The 13,803-nt window shown below is 46.6% G+C and overlaps 1 protein-coding gene across 1 annotated transcript in view; it reads right to left on the bottom strand.

Moving 5' to 3' along the window:
• Positions 1-12,516, bottom strand: part of PLEKHA7 (pleckstrin homology domain containing A7) — a 125,390-nt gene extending 112,874 nt beyond the window's left edge. Inside the window, exon 1 of the mRNA XM_023522143.1 lies at positions 12,155-12,516. Within this exon, the coding sequence (XP_023377911.1) occupies positions 12,155-12,237 (83 nt within the window). The 5' untranslated portion in view covers positions 12,238-12,516. The remainder of the gene's footprint in view (positions 1-12,154) is intronic.
• Between the last annotated feature and the right edge of the window lie 1,287 nt (positions 12,517-13,803).

Here is a 13,803-nt window from a genome sequence, read left to right as displayed (position 1 = left end):
AGAAGCTAAGGAGCAGCTGAAACCACAAAAGCAGCCCCTCCACCTGAGAGGCTACTCATGGATCAGAGCCCAACCACAAACTCCCCCGAAGAAGATAAGACACGTGGTAGGATTTAGGACATTGAGTCAAATGCATTAGCCAACAAAGAACACAACTATTCTTGAATCACTTAAGGGAACCCACTGGCAAACCCAAATAGTGAAGGAGCTCGTTCACTCACGGCAATAATTTCATCCCTTATTAACTCCTCTGGAAAGAGGTGTCTACAACCTTCAAGAGGAAACTAGCAGAAGTGAGGCCTTAGGAATCCCAGCCTGCAAGAGATAACCAAAAGCCGTGAAGGCCCCTGCTACTTTAACCTGTCTTCTAGACCCGAACTGAAAGTCATCCTCTGCCACTTACTCATCATACTGTCCCCTACCCCATGTACCCTATGCTCCAAAAGACTGAGAAAAAAGTGAATCCAGGCTCTGCCTAATGCACCAATTTTAAACAGAGTCATACCCTGTTTGTTCCTGTTATCTTTCGCCTTCACTAAAGTATACTCATCCTGTCCAGGTCGCCTGCTTAATCACCAGGCAGAATGACAGAGCAGAGCACACCCTGATAACAGAAAGGGGCGCCAGGTACATCCACAGGGGCTTCCCATCAAGTCAACATCACACATGAAAGGCCTGACACAATCTTCTCATTTGTCATTTTGCCCTTTCTGCTTCCATTAAGGTATGGAAGAAACACCTGCTGCAGGTATCACTGGCTTCTAACACATTGTCTCAGAAAGGGAAATTACTGATAGGACATGGCACACAGAACTTACTCTTTATTTGGGGAAAATCACAGAACATTAGAATCACCTGTGGAATGTTTTTAAACCAATGATGCCAGAGCCCAACCCAGACCAAATAAATCAGCGTCACTGGCATGAGTATTTTTTAAAAGCTCCCCAAGGGATTTTTAAGTGTAGCTATGATGGCATCCACTCAGCTAAGGTCTTGCAGTAGGGATGTGGGGCTCCAACTTGCTAAGCCAAAAGTACTACTGACACCCATCCAGTCCCAAAGTGAATATGGGGTAACAATAAAAAGAACCAGAAGAAAAAGCTTCACCTCTTCAAAAGGAGAAAAATAATGACATAGAAATTTTAAATGGGGGCTGAAGAGCAGAGAACTAGCTTTTTTTTTTTTTTTTTACCAAGTGCATAAAACCACTCGGTTTTGCCTCATAAATGCTTGTTTCATTTCAATCAAGTGTCAGCACCAGGCACTGAGGAAGGGAACAGCAATTACAAAACAAGGCATCTCATCTTAAGAGTGTAGACCTTCTGACAAGGTAAAATTGAGAGCATCCAATAGTTTCTATTAAAGCAAGATCTGCTGGTGCTGACATGGAAGGGATGGCAAAGAGTTGGAGGAGGTCAGCCAGGCTGAGTCCCAGGGATGCTCTGGGCTCTAGCCACGTTTAGATACTCCCACAGGTGCTGCAGGACTCAATTCTCAGTCTGTTTCCACTGTGACTCACTCCACCCCGCTGGCCTGTTACCAGCCAGCTCTAAAATGCCCAAATGAGGATTACAAGGGGCCTCTAGCTGTCCATAAAGTTGTGGCTATATTCATTTCCCTTCCAAACTAATATTCTTACTGCCCCATAATAAAGCTGTCCACTCCCAACTAAGGACTGGCTAAAAAAGGTGGCCAAGGCTGTTGGAGCAGAGGGCACAGCGGCTGCTTGATGCTAATGGTAGGAGGCCCAGGGTGGGACCTGGGACCCTCCATTCCCACACTGACAGCCGACTTTCCTATCACCAGAATGCCCTCAAATTCCCCTTCGTGCCTAGCCATCCTCCTTTACTGCACACTACCAGTTGGCCAATGTGCTTGGGACTGAAGCCCAATTAAGCCCTGCTCCAGCCACATTTCTTTTTTTCCTAGAGAATGAATCTGATAGACGCGCAGTGTCAATAGGAGAGTACTACTCTGAATGCTAATTGCCCTCACGAGTTCTGCAGCAGGCATGGGAGAGGCCGGGATGCTGGCCTCCACAGCGTGGGCACTCTCGGGTTCGTTTAGAAACCCTACCTGGTGTTATCGGCAGCAACCTGATGCAGGGACCGGCGTCCCAGTCGAGACAGCAGCAGCCAGAGACCCTCAAGTTTCCTCCAGGGTAACATAAGGCTGGTGGCCGAAGCCGTGGTGGTCAGGCAGTGGGAAGAGAGGTGAGTGGGCTGCCTGCAGACAGTGCACAGCTCCACTCTGCTCCACTCCACTAAGGGGAATCAGCAGCAGGTGAGGATTTAAAATGCAGAAGATGAGATTTAGGTTAGATTCAAAGACAAACTTCCTGACAGAGAGAGCAGCACTGGAAAGGCTGACCCATTACTTAAATTTCACTGAAGAGTCACAAGAGGCCAATTGTTCTGTCCGTCAGGAAGCGAGCGAGCGGCCGGGAGGCAGCCTCTGTACACAACAGTAGAAAGCAGGGACCCCACTCGGCTGGCCCACAAGCCCAACAAACCATAACTTTGCTTTTTAATGTACATAATGTAAATAGAACAGTCTGATAATCCCACAACTATGCAATTTTAAATGTCCGTAGTCTTAAACCAAAGAAATCTAGTTTTAGGAATCTAAGAATGGTTGAACAAAATAGTCAAATATTTGTATATGTATTTTAGGAGAAAATATGTATCTATGTATTTTAATGGCAGCAATCTAAATGCCCAACTACTGAATGGGGAATTACTAAGTATGGCACATGTAGCAAATAAAAATGTTTTTAAAGAATATGTAATGATCTGAGAAATGCACATGACATGTTAAGCGAATAAAGCATATTAAACTGTGCATATGTGTATTTCAAAAAAAGAATGAAGTATAACAAAATGTTAGCGGTAATTATCTCTGGGTATGGAAGAAACTTTTTTGGGGGTGGGGAAGATTTTCCAAATATTCTAAAATAAGCACATTGACTTAATAATCAGAAAATGTAGACATTAAAAAGAGCAGTCTGTTCTCTGACGTACCTCAGCGCCACAAACTTATTTTATCTGCACAGCCATTATTCCCAGAAAGCAAAACTGTGACACTCAATCTTGTACTTGGCAAGACAAGCATATTCTTGCTTCCAAAATGGCTCGGCATACCCATTATAGCCACCTGAAAACCAACTCATCACTCCTTCCCACTGGGAAGCACAGGGCCTTCTCCCTCAAAGATTCATGGGCTCCCATTCTGTGGCCAAACCCTACCTGCACATCCACCTACGATGTTTCTAAGTGAGTCTGAAAGGCAAGTGGGAAAGGTGGAATCTCACAAAGAACTGGAATTCATTGGATTAACCCTGAGAAGTCTTGAACTACCAGATTTAGAGATAGTCACTATTTACTGAATATCCACCACATGCAAGGAACTGGGCAGGATGCTTTCACATACTCTGCAAAGTAGGAATCATTAGCCCGATTTTACATATGAAGAGGCTGAAGCTCCAGAACTCACCTCAACTTGCACAGACAGTAAGTGGCAGGGCTGGAACTAATGCTGCTTGCCTGACTCCAAGTCAAGAAAGGTTTCCTCCTCAGTCCCCTCTATCATTAGCATCTTTGCAGGGAACACAATGCAGATATTTCTTCCTTCCAGACTTACACCCCCACTCTTGGTACCCTAAAATAGCTAACTCTTTCTTGCCTACTTTCTGTTTCCACATTACGCATGGATGCAAACACACTAGCCCCATGTGGTCACCTCAATGATTCCTTGTGGCCCAATTCCCAACCTATTCCCTGACCTTTAAGGATGACCTAGAATTAAGAGATGGGGCTCAGTAACAGAGCTCTCTCTGGAGGTTATCTGAAACTCTGGTGAGAAAGAGTCCTATAGTTCACAGCAAAAACACATTCCTTCAGGATTTCCTTTATGCTCACAACATCTCTGAAGCAGCAGGCCTCTTATCCCCTTTTACAGATGGGAAACTAGGTTAGAGAGTGGGTTGACCTGTTCTAATAAGCAGCAGAGCTAGTGTTAAACTCAGGTCACTGATTACTGGCCCAGTGATCTTTCTACCACAGAAGAGAATACTGAGAACTTTGGGATCCGAAGCCTAAAGGTCTGGATTCAAATCTTAGCCCCACTACTTACAAGCTGTGTGGCTTTGGGTCCATTACTTCACCTAAGTCTCATTTTCCTCAATCACTACCTGACTGCTGTTGTGAGGATTAAATGGGACAACGTATGCAAAAGAGCTAGCAGCTTCCTGGGATGTTATGACTATTGCCACACAACCCTGAAGGAGTAGTAGCAACAAGACTTTTCCATCCTGTCTCCTCACTATGCAAGGTCTAAAAGGCTTTAGTCTGAAAACAGGGCCAAGAGGGCCCACACTAACTTAGGTGGAACCAGCTTTCTGCCGTGCAAGGCCCGGCCAGTAGCATCCACCTAGTTTTCAAGTCTTACTGACATAACTTTGAACATGCTCTTCTCTCTGCCATAAAGGCTCTTCCTGACTCCCTTTTCTGTCTCCTAACACTTAAGTCTCCTTCAGGGGTACCTCTGAGGTCGGCTCATCCAGGAAGCCTTCCTTCATCTCCTCAGGCTGGATTAGGTCCCACAGATTCCTGTCCTTATAGCCCTGTCAGGAGGCTCACCACCGTTATCAAAGTTGACTCTGTACTTTCCTTTCCCCCACCAGACGGAGAGCTACTGAAGGCAGGGACTGTGCTATATTTGCTGTTTGATCTTCAGTACCCATCTGTACTGGTTTCCTACTGCTATTGTAACAAATTTCCACAAATTTAGTAGCTACACACACACACACACACACACACACACACACACACACACTCTCTTATCATCTTATAGTTCCGGAGGTCAGAAGTCCAAAATCAGTTTCACTGGGCTAAAAATTGAAGTGTCAACAGTGCTGCTTTCCTTCTGGAAGCTCCAGGAGAGAATTCCTTGCCTTTTTCAGGCTCTAGAAGCTGCCCACATCCCTTGGCTCATGGCCTCGCATCACTCCAACCTCTGCCACTGTTATGATTCCTTCTCTTCACTCTGACACTCTTTTAAAGACCCCTCTGATTATACTGGGTTTACCTAGATAATCCAGGATCATTTCCCCATCCCAGGATCCTTCACTTAATCACACCTACAAAGTCCCTTTTACTACATAAGGTAATATATTCACAGGTTCTGGGGATTGGAATAGAGACATCTTCTGTGAAAGGGGTCATCATTCATCCTACTCCCTACCATAGCACTGTGTGCATAGCAGATGGGTAGTCTGCCTCAGGAAAGAGACCATGCTCCATGTGGTCCTAAACCAGAGAAACAATCTTTTCAGCTGATTTAGGAGAGATCAAAAGCCTAGACCACCTGAGCTTTAGCCAGAATCTCCCAAAGGGGGCCCTCTTCTCTCCATAACCTGCAGCTCTGGGTTTCTTCCAGAAACCTCCATACCCCTACTCTAGGTAAATACTTACTAGTTGACTCTCTGAACTCTCCAATGGATAGATGAATCAACCTCAAAAATAATGTGGTAATTGACCTTTAGAAAGACTGACAGGCACAGTCCATATCTTCCTGGAGCTCACAATTCACATGGCGTCATCACAATGTGAACAGAAGCCAAAAGGAAGCCAAGATAAGGGTTCTATCGCTTACCAGCATGGGTCAGTTTTGATAAATACCACATATTATAAACAGCACATTCTTTGAAATTCTATCAAAATCAAGCTTTAAATTAGCAGACTACAGTGGCAATCTAGCAACCCAACCACATTCATTTCCACATTCACTTGAGCCTGGCACCCTGAACAAGGTATTGGAACCCAAGAGGACAGGGGTGGGCTGGGTCCAAGGCTCACCCAACTTGTGGAATGTGGCAGGTGGCTAGGAGGAGCAATGGAAGATGCCCACGCCGGGATCTGAACCCTGACTCTCCAATCTCTCCTGTGTGACCATGGGCTTGTTAATCAACTCCTCCAAGCTTTCTTAATATACACATGATGAGTTCATTAATACTGAAGCACAGGTAAAATGCCTGCGTGGTATGTTTCAACTAAAGGCTGGCCCCATTCTTCCTGCCCTTGAAAGAATAAAGCTGGCAGGGCAAGTAAGTCCTGTCAAAGAGTGAAAATTGGTGTATATGAACCATTTCCCTAATGTTACCCACACGTCACCCACACAGTGCCTCCATGGTTTCTACCATGTCTCTGTCCAACCCATACTTCCATTTTTCCTTTAAATAGACCACAGACTTTAGCCACATCCTAAGCAATAACTGAATAATGAATTTGATGTTCTTGCTGTATTTCTCTTCAAACACATGAAAAAAATTATATACTCTGTATAAAACTATTCAAATACAAAATATTCACCCCTATGTTAGCCTATATCCTTACACTTTGGGAAATTCTAGTTAAAAAAAAAAAAAAAAAAAAAAACTGCGTTCTGGTCATAGTTTAACTAAAATGATGGATGCCCAGGTCACTTCCCTTCTCTGAAACTTAGTTTCCCCCAAAGAAGAAAATAAAAAGGATGGTCAGGATGAACTTTCCATTTCCTCCCAGTTCTGACATCTCAGATTATCAAGTGGTCCAAATAAGCAAAAGAATCCGAGCAGGAAACTTTGTAAAAAGGTAATGGACACCACTCAAAATAATTAGAATTACTCATCCTAAAACCAGATAGAGGAAAAAGATAAGAGAGAATGGCAAAGAGGTAGATGCTGTACCTTACCTCATCTTGAAAGACTGACTTTGTCTTCTCTTTTATGGAATTATATCTGCAGTTTTTCATTGAGAGACCACTTGGTTTTGTCATGGGACAATCTGAATTTCAATTGCATGGCTGTTAATTTTATCACCTGAGGCAGCCATTTAATCTCTTAGATTCTACAGTTGTAAAATGGGTAACACCTCCTTCACAAGGTTTGGGGTTAATCGTTACTTGTCTAAAGCACCTGGAAAAGAGCTAGACACAACAACCCTTCACTATTACTATTATGCTGGACTAATTGGTTGAGCACACATCTGCCTCTCCCACTTAATTATAAACTCTCTAAAGGGAGGAATGACTTGCTCATCTTTTTCTCCCTCACTGTGCCTATGATAGTGTTTCACATAAAATAAAGAGCTTGACTGGAATTTGTAGGGAATCAAAGCTTACAGAAAGAATGCCGGCTCCAAGACAGGAAACTATATATGCTCAGAAATGTATGAAGAACAAGCAGATCTTCCTGACAACAATAAATGTTCCCTCTTCCTAAAAAAATAAGTCCTTAGAAGTCCACCAAAATATAAACAGTGATTTGTCTATGGCGCTTGAGCCATGATTCACCTCTTCTACCTTCCTCTGTGTTATTCTAAATTTTCCACAATGCGTACATAATAGGAAAAATTCTTAAAATTATTACATAGAAAAATGAGACTGCTTGCCTCTGAGTCAGAAAGTCAGAGACCTGGGGTCCAGTCTCCACCATTACATACCTGGCTACCTGACCTTTGGCAAGTCACTCCAGTTTCCAATAAAATGACAGGAACAATACTCACTCTGACGACATCACCAGGCTGCTGTGGGAGCCAGGGTGCCCAGGTCCAGGTCATGAAAACCCTCTTTCTGCCAATAAGAGCTCTAGGACTCCTGATGCCTGGAGCCCCACCAGGGGCTTTTCATTTTTTATTCTAAACTCTACCTTTATTCCTTTGTGTCACATCCTCATAAATATCATTCTTGTCATAAAAATAACCTACAAAGCTGCAGCCTTTTTCTTATCCTATAAAACATGCTTCAAAAGCCATGAGAATGGACTTAAGGCTGTGATCATAACTGTCTGTTAATGAGCCCTACTACCCGTGTTTAAAACACTACCAGCCAGGAGCCCTTATATTCACAGGGTGTTTGTTTCTTCTTTTCCTTTTTTCTTCTAACACATTTAAAACTTCAGACCTGAGCACTCACTGGCAGATTGGAGCAGAGGGAAAGAGGCAAAACAGGTAACCAGAACCATCAGAAAGAAAGATGGGACCTTGAAAATACCAAGCCTCATGGTTGGCTCTAAACCAACCCTGAAGATTTCCTTTGCCTGACGTCAAATCGAACTGACGACCTCTTTCTTAAAAGGCATCTTTAGGTGAGTGAGCACAAGATGGATGAATTCCCACACAAATGACACTTAAAAGTCAGCCAAGAAGGTGCTGTGTCTCTAAGCCCCATATGTGGGTACCAAAAGAACTGACCAGTAAGGACCTCTTTTACTCATTTATCAAACATATCCAGAATTAGCCTGAGATGTTCAATGGAAGAAAGGCGATGTGCAAACATATTTGCTGAAAATTTAGTTTATGACTACTCTGAGAGACAGAGAGATCTTCCTTCAGATGCATGATTTCCACAAGAGGTCAGCTACCCAACAATAAGAATTATAATTCCTAACAGCTCAATTTCCACATCAATAAAATGTGGAAAATAATTAACTTCATCATGTGAGAATTAAATGAGATAATACATGAAAGCACTCAGAAGAGTGTCTGGTACGTAGTAAGCTATCAATATCTGCATGCTGCCTTACAATTTTGCATAAATTATCTCATTTGATCATCAGAACTATGTGAGGCAGGTTTTTTTATTCTCACAAGACACTGGCTTAAAAAGATAAAAGGACTTGTCCAGAATCACTTAGCTTAAAAATGCTAGGAATCTGGTTGCTCTTAGCACTAACGTCCCATAATCCTGGCTAGACCAGAGACGGCTGCTTTAGCAGTAGTTTAAGCCTGCCTGCCACCTTTCCCGGTCAACCATGCAGCATGCCTGCAGTCAGGGAGTCACAGATTCCCAAGGCCTCTTTGAATATAATGACCTGAGGCTGGAAAACAGGTTAGACAGGAGGTCAAAAGAAACTCTTTCAGGGCAGTTCTCATATCTGACCCTAGGAGTCCAGATATGGTCTCTGTGGTGGCACAATATGGCATTTCTGACATTCTCATTTTTCACATAACAAAACTCTCAACTGCTGCTCCAAGGATCCCATAGTTACCTTTAGGTAATAAAAAATAATAGCTGACAATTAATGATCACTGTGTTAAATCCTTTACACACATCTCATATAACCCTTAGTTATGGGGGGTGGTGAAGAACGGCATCCTTATCCCTAACAGGCAGGGAAACAGACTTGGAGAGGCCCAGGCCCAAAGCTAGTAAACAGCAGAGACTGAGATTGAACCCAAACCTGCAGAGAAAGTGCCACACACCATTGACTTCAACCCCTCATTCTCATTCCCCTTGCTCATAGATACACATGCAACATAGACCTGGAATACTAGCCTCTTTTCTCCTCACCAGAGACAGTATAAACCCTAGGGAAGAATTTTGTGCTTTTGCAAACCAAGACTGCAAATGCTGTCAGGGTCTTTACTTTATGCTGTTGCCCCTCTTGATCCGGTGTGATTCAGGACAAACCTTTGAGAGCACTTCTCTCTTAGCCTGAGTACTTTCTCCTGCTGCCCATCCCAGGAACAGGCTCCCTGCCACAGATGCTGCTGAGGACGTAGTAACAGCCACCATCAATTCTAGCACCTCATTTAAGAGGGTAGGGAGAAGACAAGCCCAGGAGCTGGTGTACAGAAACAGGCTGCCCTTTTCCCTGGTGTCAGGGGCAGTCAGGCCCCAGAACAGAGGCCTCTGCTGAGGACTCATCACAGCCGGCTCAGCCCAGCACAGACATTAGGAACAGATCACATGAGGGAATCTCCAAACTAGCCCTGCTCCGTCCTCTGACCCTATAACCCGTAGTGATCCCAATCCTCTCCTTACCCCACAATCCCACAGCCTTTCTGAAAACCGCTTCGCTTTCTCCAAAATCTTTGATGACCTTGTGTTCACTTAACAGTGCCCAAGGGACTCTACTACCACCTACCTTTTACAGAATCACCTTGAGTAATCTCCCCAGGAAGTGGTCAGGCCATTATCAATGTACATTCAGTCATGACCAGCAGGCTCCAAGGTAAGCAGACTTTAGAAAGCAACCTTGGGCAGGCTTCCCATAATAGAAAAAACATGTTCCTAATCAGGGCCATCTCCAAACCCTCCACTCACAGAATGTCAGCACATCAATAGAATAAGGCACTGCTGTAGAAGATGGTACTCTAAAAGCATTCATTTGGAGGAGGGGTGCCACTGAGTCCACATACAACAAACCCAGGTGGGAAGACAGATGTGGCATGGACTCCCCAGTAACTCAGGTGTCTGGGTCAGCAGCCTCTCTGAAGCCAAGATCTCCTTCACTCGTTTCCTCCCTGAAAGGCTAGGTGGGGTAAATGGGAACTACATGTCCCTGGGCAGCCATCATAATAGTCCAACGCTGAAGACCAGAGCCAGGAGAAAGGTGAACCTAGCAAGCTAAATTCCTAAAGGGAGAGACATGGGCAACTACAGCAGGCTGTCTCTGGATAAGAACCTCTCTGATCCAATGCACAGCCCACAGCAGAGCTAAAATCTCCCTCCCTGTACTTCTTGTCCCCATAAACCCACCCCTCTCTACATGGTCCTCATCCCATAATCTCATCCCCTTTTCCAAACTCCTCCCCGAGTGTAAACTTCCAAGATGTGCTCATCTTCTCATCACACTTACTCTACAAACCCATCAACCCTTCAGTTTGCAAGGCTGAGTACTCCATCCTAAACTGACAAAGAAAAGTTTCTCAGGTTTCTAAGGCACAATGCTGCCTAGAGGGCTGAGTATGACAACTCTCTCCTCCCGCAGAGGCCTGCCTCCAACCAGCCCCATCCAACCCACCTCCCCAAAACCAAGCCCAATCCAGACCTCTGTTTAAGCCTGAACCCTTCCATTTCCATTCAGTAGCCCCCCACACACACCCCGAGATACACCAGCACACAGGAAGCACACCTTGTGACACTACCAGTCTTAGAATTCACCTTCTTCCAGACAGCCGGGAGGAAAACAGAAACCTTCCGAGCAGGAGCTGCACTGCACCCTCAGCAATTCCCCATCTTCCTCTTGCTCTGAGGGCATGCGAGACAGGTCAGGTGACCATTTGGCAGGCCCTTTGGCCTCCTCCACAGTCTTAGAGACCAAAACCTTGAATATACACCCGAGGCCACTTGTTGAGCGGGAGCAGAGAGAGGCACTGGGGCTGGGACGAGGCAGCACTTTTCAGAACTCTTCGAACTGCCGGCTGAGGACCCAGGTCTCACACACCTGGCCTGAGAGGTCATCAGGAAACTGCCCAGAGGCAGGGGATGGGAGTGAGGGTGGTTTGAAAAGGCAAGAGATAAGACAGGTTCCCCGACCCGCATGCCGGTCACGAGTTGGGGGTGAGGGGAGAGGGCGGAAGCAGGGTAACACCAGCATCCTTCTCAGAAAATGGGCTGCAATATCTTAATATCTTTAAACCTTGGTTGCCAACGCCAAAAAAAAAAAAAAGGGGGGAAAGAAAAACCTGCAACCCACCAATGTCATTTCCAGATTCCCTCTCTCCAGCCTAGACACATTAATAATTAACTTGCCTACCGGAGAGCTCACGGCGTGGCCATAAAAGATGAGTAATGGCACGGAGCTCCGACCCCACGCCCGCAGGCTTCTGGGCTCGGGGCTGGGACGGGCGCCTGGAACAAAGCCTCCGCATTCTTCTGGGAAGGTGTGTCTGAAACCAGACCTGTCACCGGCGAGAAGCTGACCCCTTACCTCTCCCATAGCCGCCTCCCGCAAGAAGCGGAGGAGGGACTGGCGCCCCGGCGCGCGGGGCGGAACGGGTGGTGAGGTCGCCTCTGCCCACTCCCCTCACCACCCCCGACCGACCGGTGCCCCCAACCACAGCGATTTCGGGAAGCCGCGCTGTCTGCTGAGAGATAAACCTGTTACCATGAACGCAGGCTGTACTTAAGAGACCAAATTCTCAAAACAACAAGGCAGCTCCCTCGGCGCCCTTCCCGATGAGTAACCAAAGCCGGGTGCCGGCTCAATGGATTCTCTCGCTGAAACTCCAGCAGCGCGCTGCGGCTCCCACGCAGATGGCCGGCCAGGGGCAAACAGGCTCCTGAACGCCAGCGCCCAGGCACAAAAGCAGCCCCAAATGCAGCCCATGCACCCTGTGCCCCGCCGACCTGACAGCCCACGGCCCCCAAAAGTTACGTTGCGCGGACACACCTGCAGGGCCCCCGCGGTGGCCCCAGCCAGCTCCCAAGGGCAGCGGGGCACACGTCCCGGGGCGGGCATCGCCGCGGCTCCATGCGTCCACTCTGCGAACCCGGGCCGGCCTCCGGTCAGCAGCTCTGGGAGACAGAGTGCAATGGAGCCTCAGCGCGCCCGCGGCGCATCGCGCGCCCTCGTCGTCCTCGCCTGGACCCTCCCTAAGAGCCCACACCCACTTGACATCAGCGCGAATCAAAGCACGTGGCGCAGCGCCAGACGGCAGCCCCCGGCGGTCCAGAGCGCGCTTCAGGTGCCGCCGCTCCACCAGGACAGCGCTTCTGAGAGCCGCACATTCCTCTCTCTCCTTGCAGAGGATGCTGCAAGCTGGAGTGGGTAGGAGAAGGGGAGGAAAACCGGCGGAGCGGGCAGGACCCGCCGCCTAACAGCGGCGCTGCTCTGGCGCCCAGCCAGCCACTAGCAGACCTTACAGCCGTTGCTGCAAGTGCTCACTGACTGTGAAGACTAGGCTGCAGGTGACCCGAGTTGCTGTCCTCTCCCTGACAAGGAAAGCCCTGACCTTGAATTCTCTTCCCCAAAATGACTCAAAGAGGCTCTTCTCTATGAACCCCTACTAGATTGCCAGGGTTCATTCTGCCACGCCGAGAATGAATGCTTGATTGGATGCGGTTCCTAACCCCATCACCCAGGAGACCGCTGTGGGGCACCCAGGGTAGTGGACCATACCCTCTGGCTTGTCTCTATACTAGCAGCTTCAGCTGGGCCTCCTTTCTTTCTCTTTTCTCAATGCCCTTGGCAATAAGGGACAGCTCTCCTGGTTCTGCAGGCAATCAGAGACAGCACCACCCAGCAGCCCACACACACTTCTAATTCACTCATTAGCATCCATCCAAATAGTCAAACATTCAAGCATTTATTAAGGCTTCATATGTGCCAGAAGCAACAGAGGATAAACAACATTCCTACACTGGTAGAGTGTTTAGTCAGAGAGAGAGAGATTAAGTACAAAGCAAGGGAATGAGATATTAAGTACAAAGCAAGGGGTATTAAAAGTAAGAGGTGCTATAAGAATGCACGTAGGGACCCTAAACTATCTTGGCAGTCAGGAAAGGCTTCTCTGAGGAAGCAACATTTGAGCTGCTGAAGCATGAAGAGAAGTTACCCAGGGGGAGGGAAAGTTCACACAAAGAAAGACCCTGATTATTAAAGTGTAAGCTCACTCCATTCACAGATGGAGATGATCAAGCAGAAGAGAACTGTCATGGCAATGACACCGGGCCTTTGTCCTGGAGGGGCATGGGGCAGCTTACAGGCCCTAAAAGAGAGCCTGGCCATCTGTCCAAACAGGCTTTAATATTTTTTATCTCATTTCCCCTGAGCCATGCTATTCCACCTCAATGAAAGAGCTCTGAACAGAGAGTAGGGAGACTTTACTTCTGGCTCCAAGTCCCTCATCAATTTGCTGTGTATTTCTACAGAAATCTCACTCTCTGGTTTCAGTTTCTCGATCTAAAATACAAGGTTGGATTAGAACAGTGTTTCTCTGCTTAATTTTTAAAAATGCATACTCATTTTTGGATATACAAATGTCATTCCTATCCTGTAGCATCTATGACAAGCTATCAAATCATTTTCCAAATAAAATA

This window comes from Pteropus vampyrus, unplaced genomic scaffold (assembly GCF_000151845.1).
Source record: "Pteropus vampyrus isolate Shadow unplaced genomic scaffold, Pvam_2.0 Scaffold334, whole genome shotgun sequence".
Lineage (NCBI taxonomy): Eukaryota > Metazoa > Chordata > Mammalia > Chiroptera > Pteropodidae > Pteropus > Pteropus vampyrus.
The sequence above is the reverse complement of the archived record's forward strand: the minus strand, read 5'-3'. Positions and strand labels throughout refer to the sequence as shown.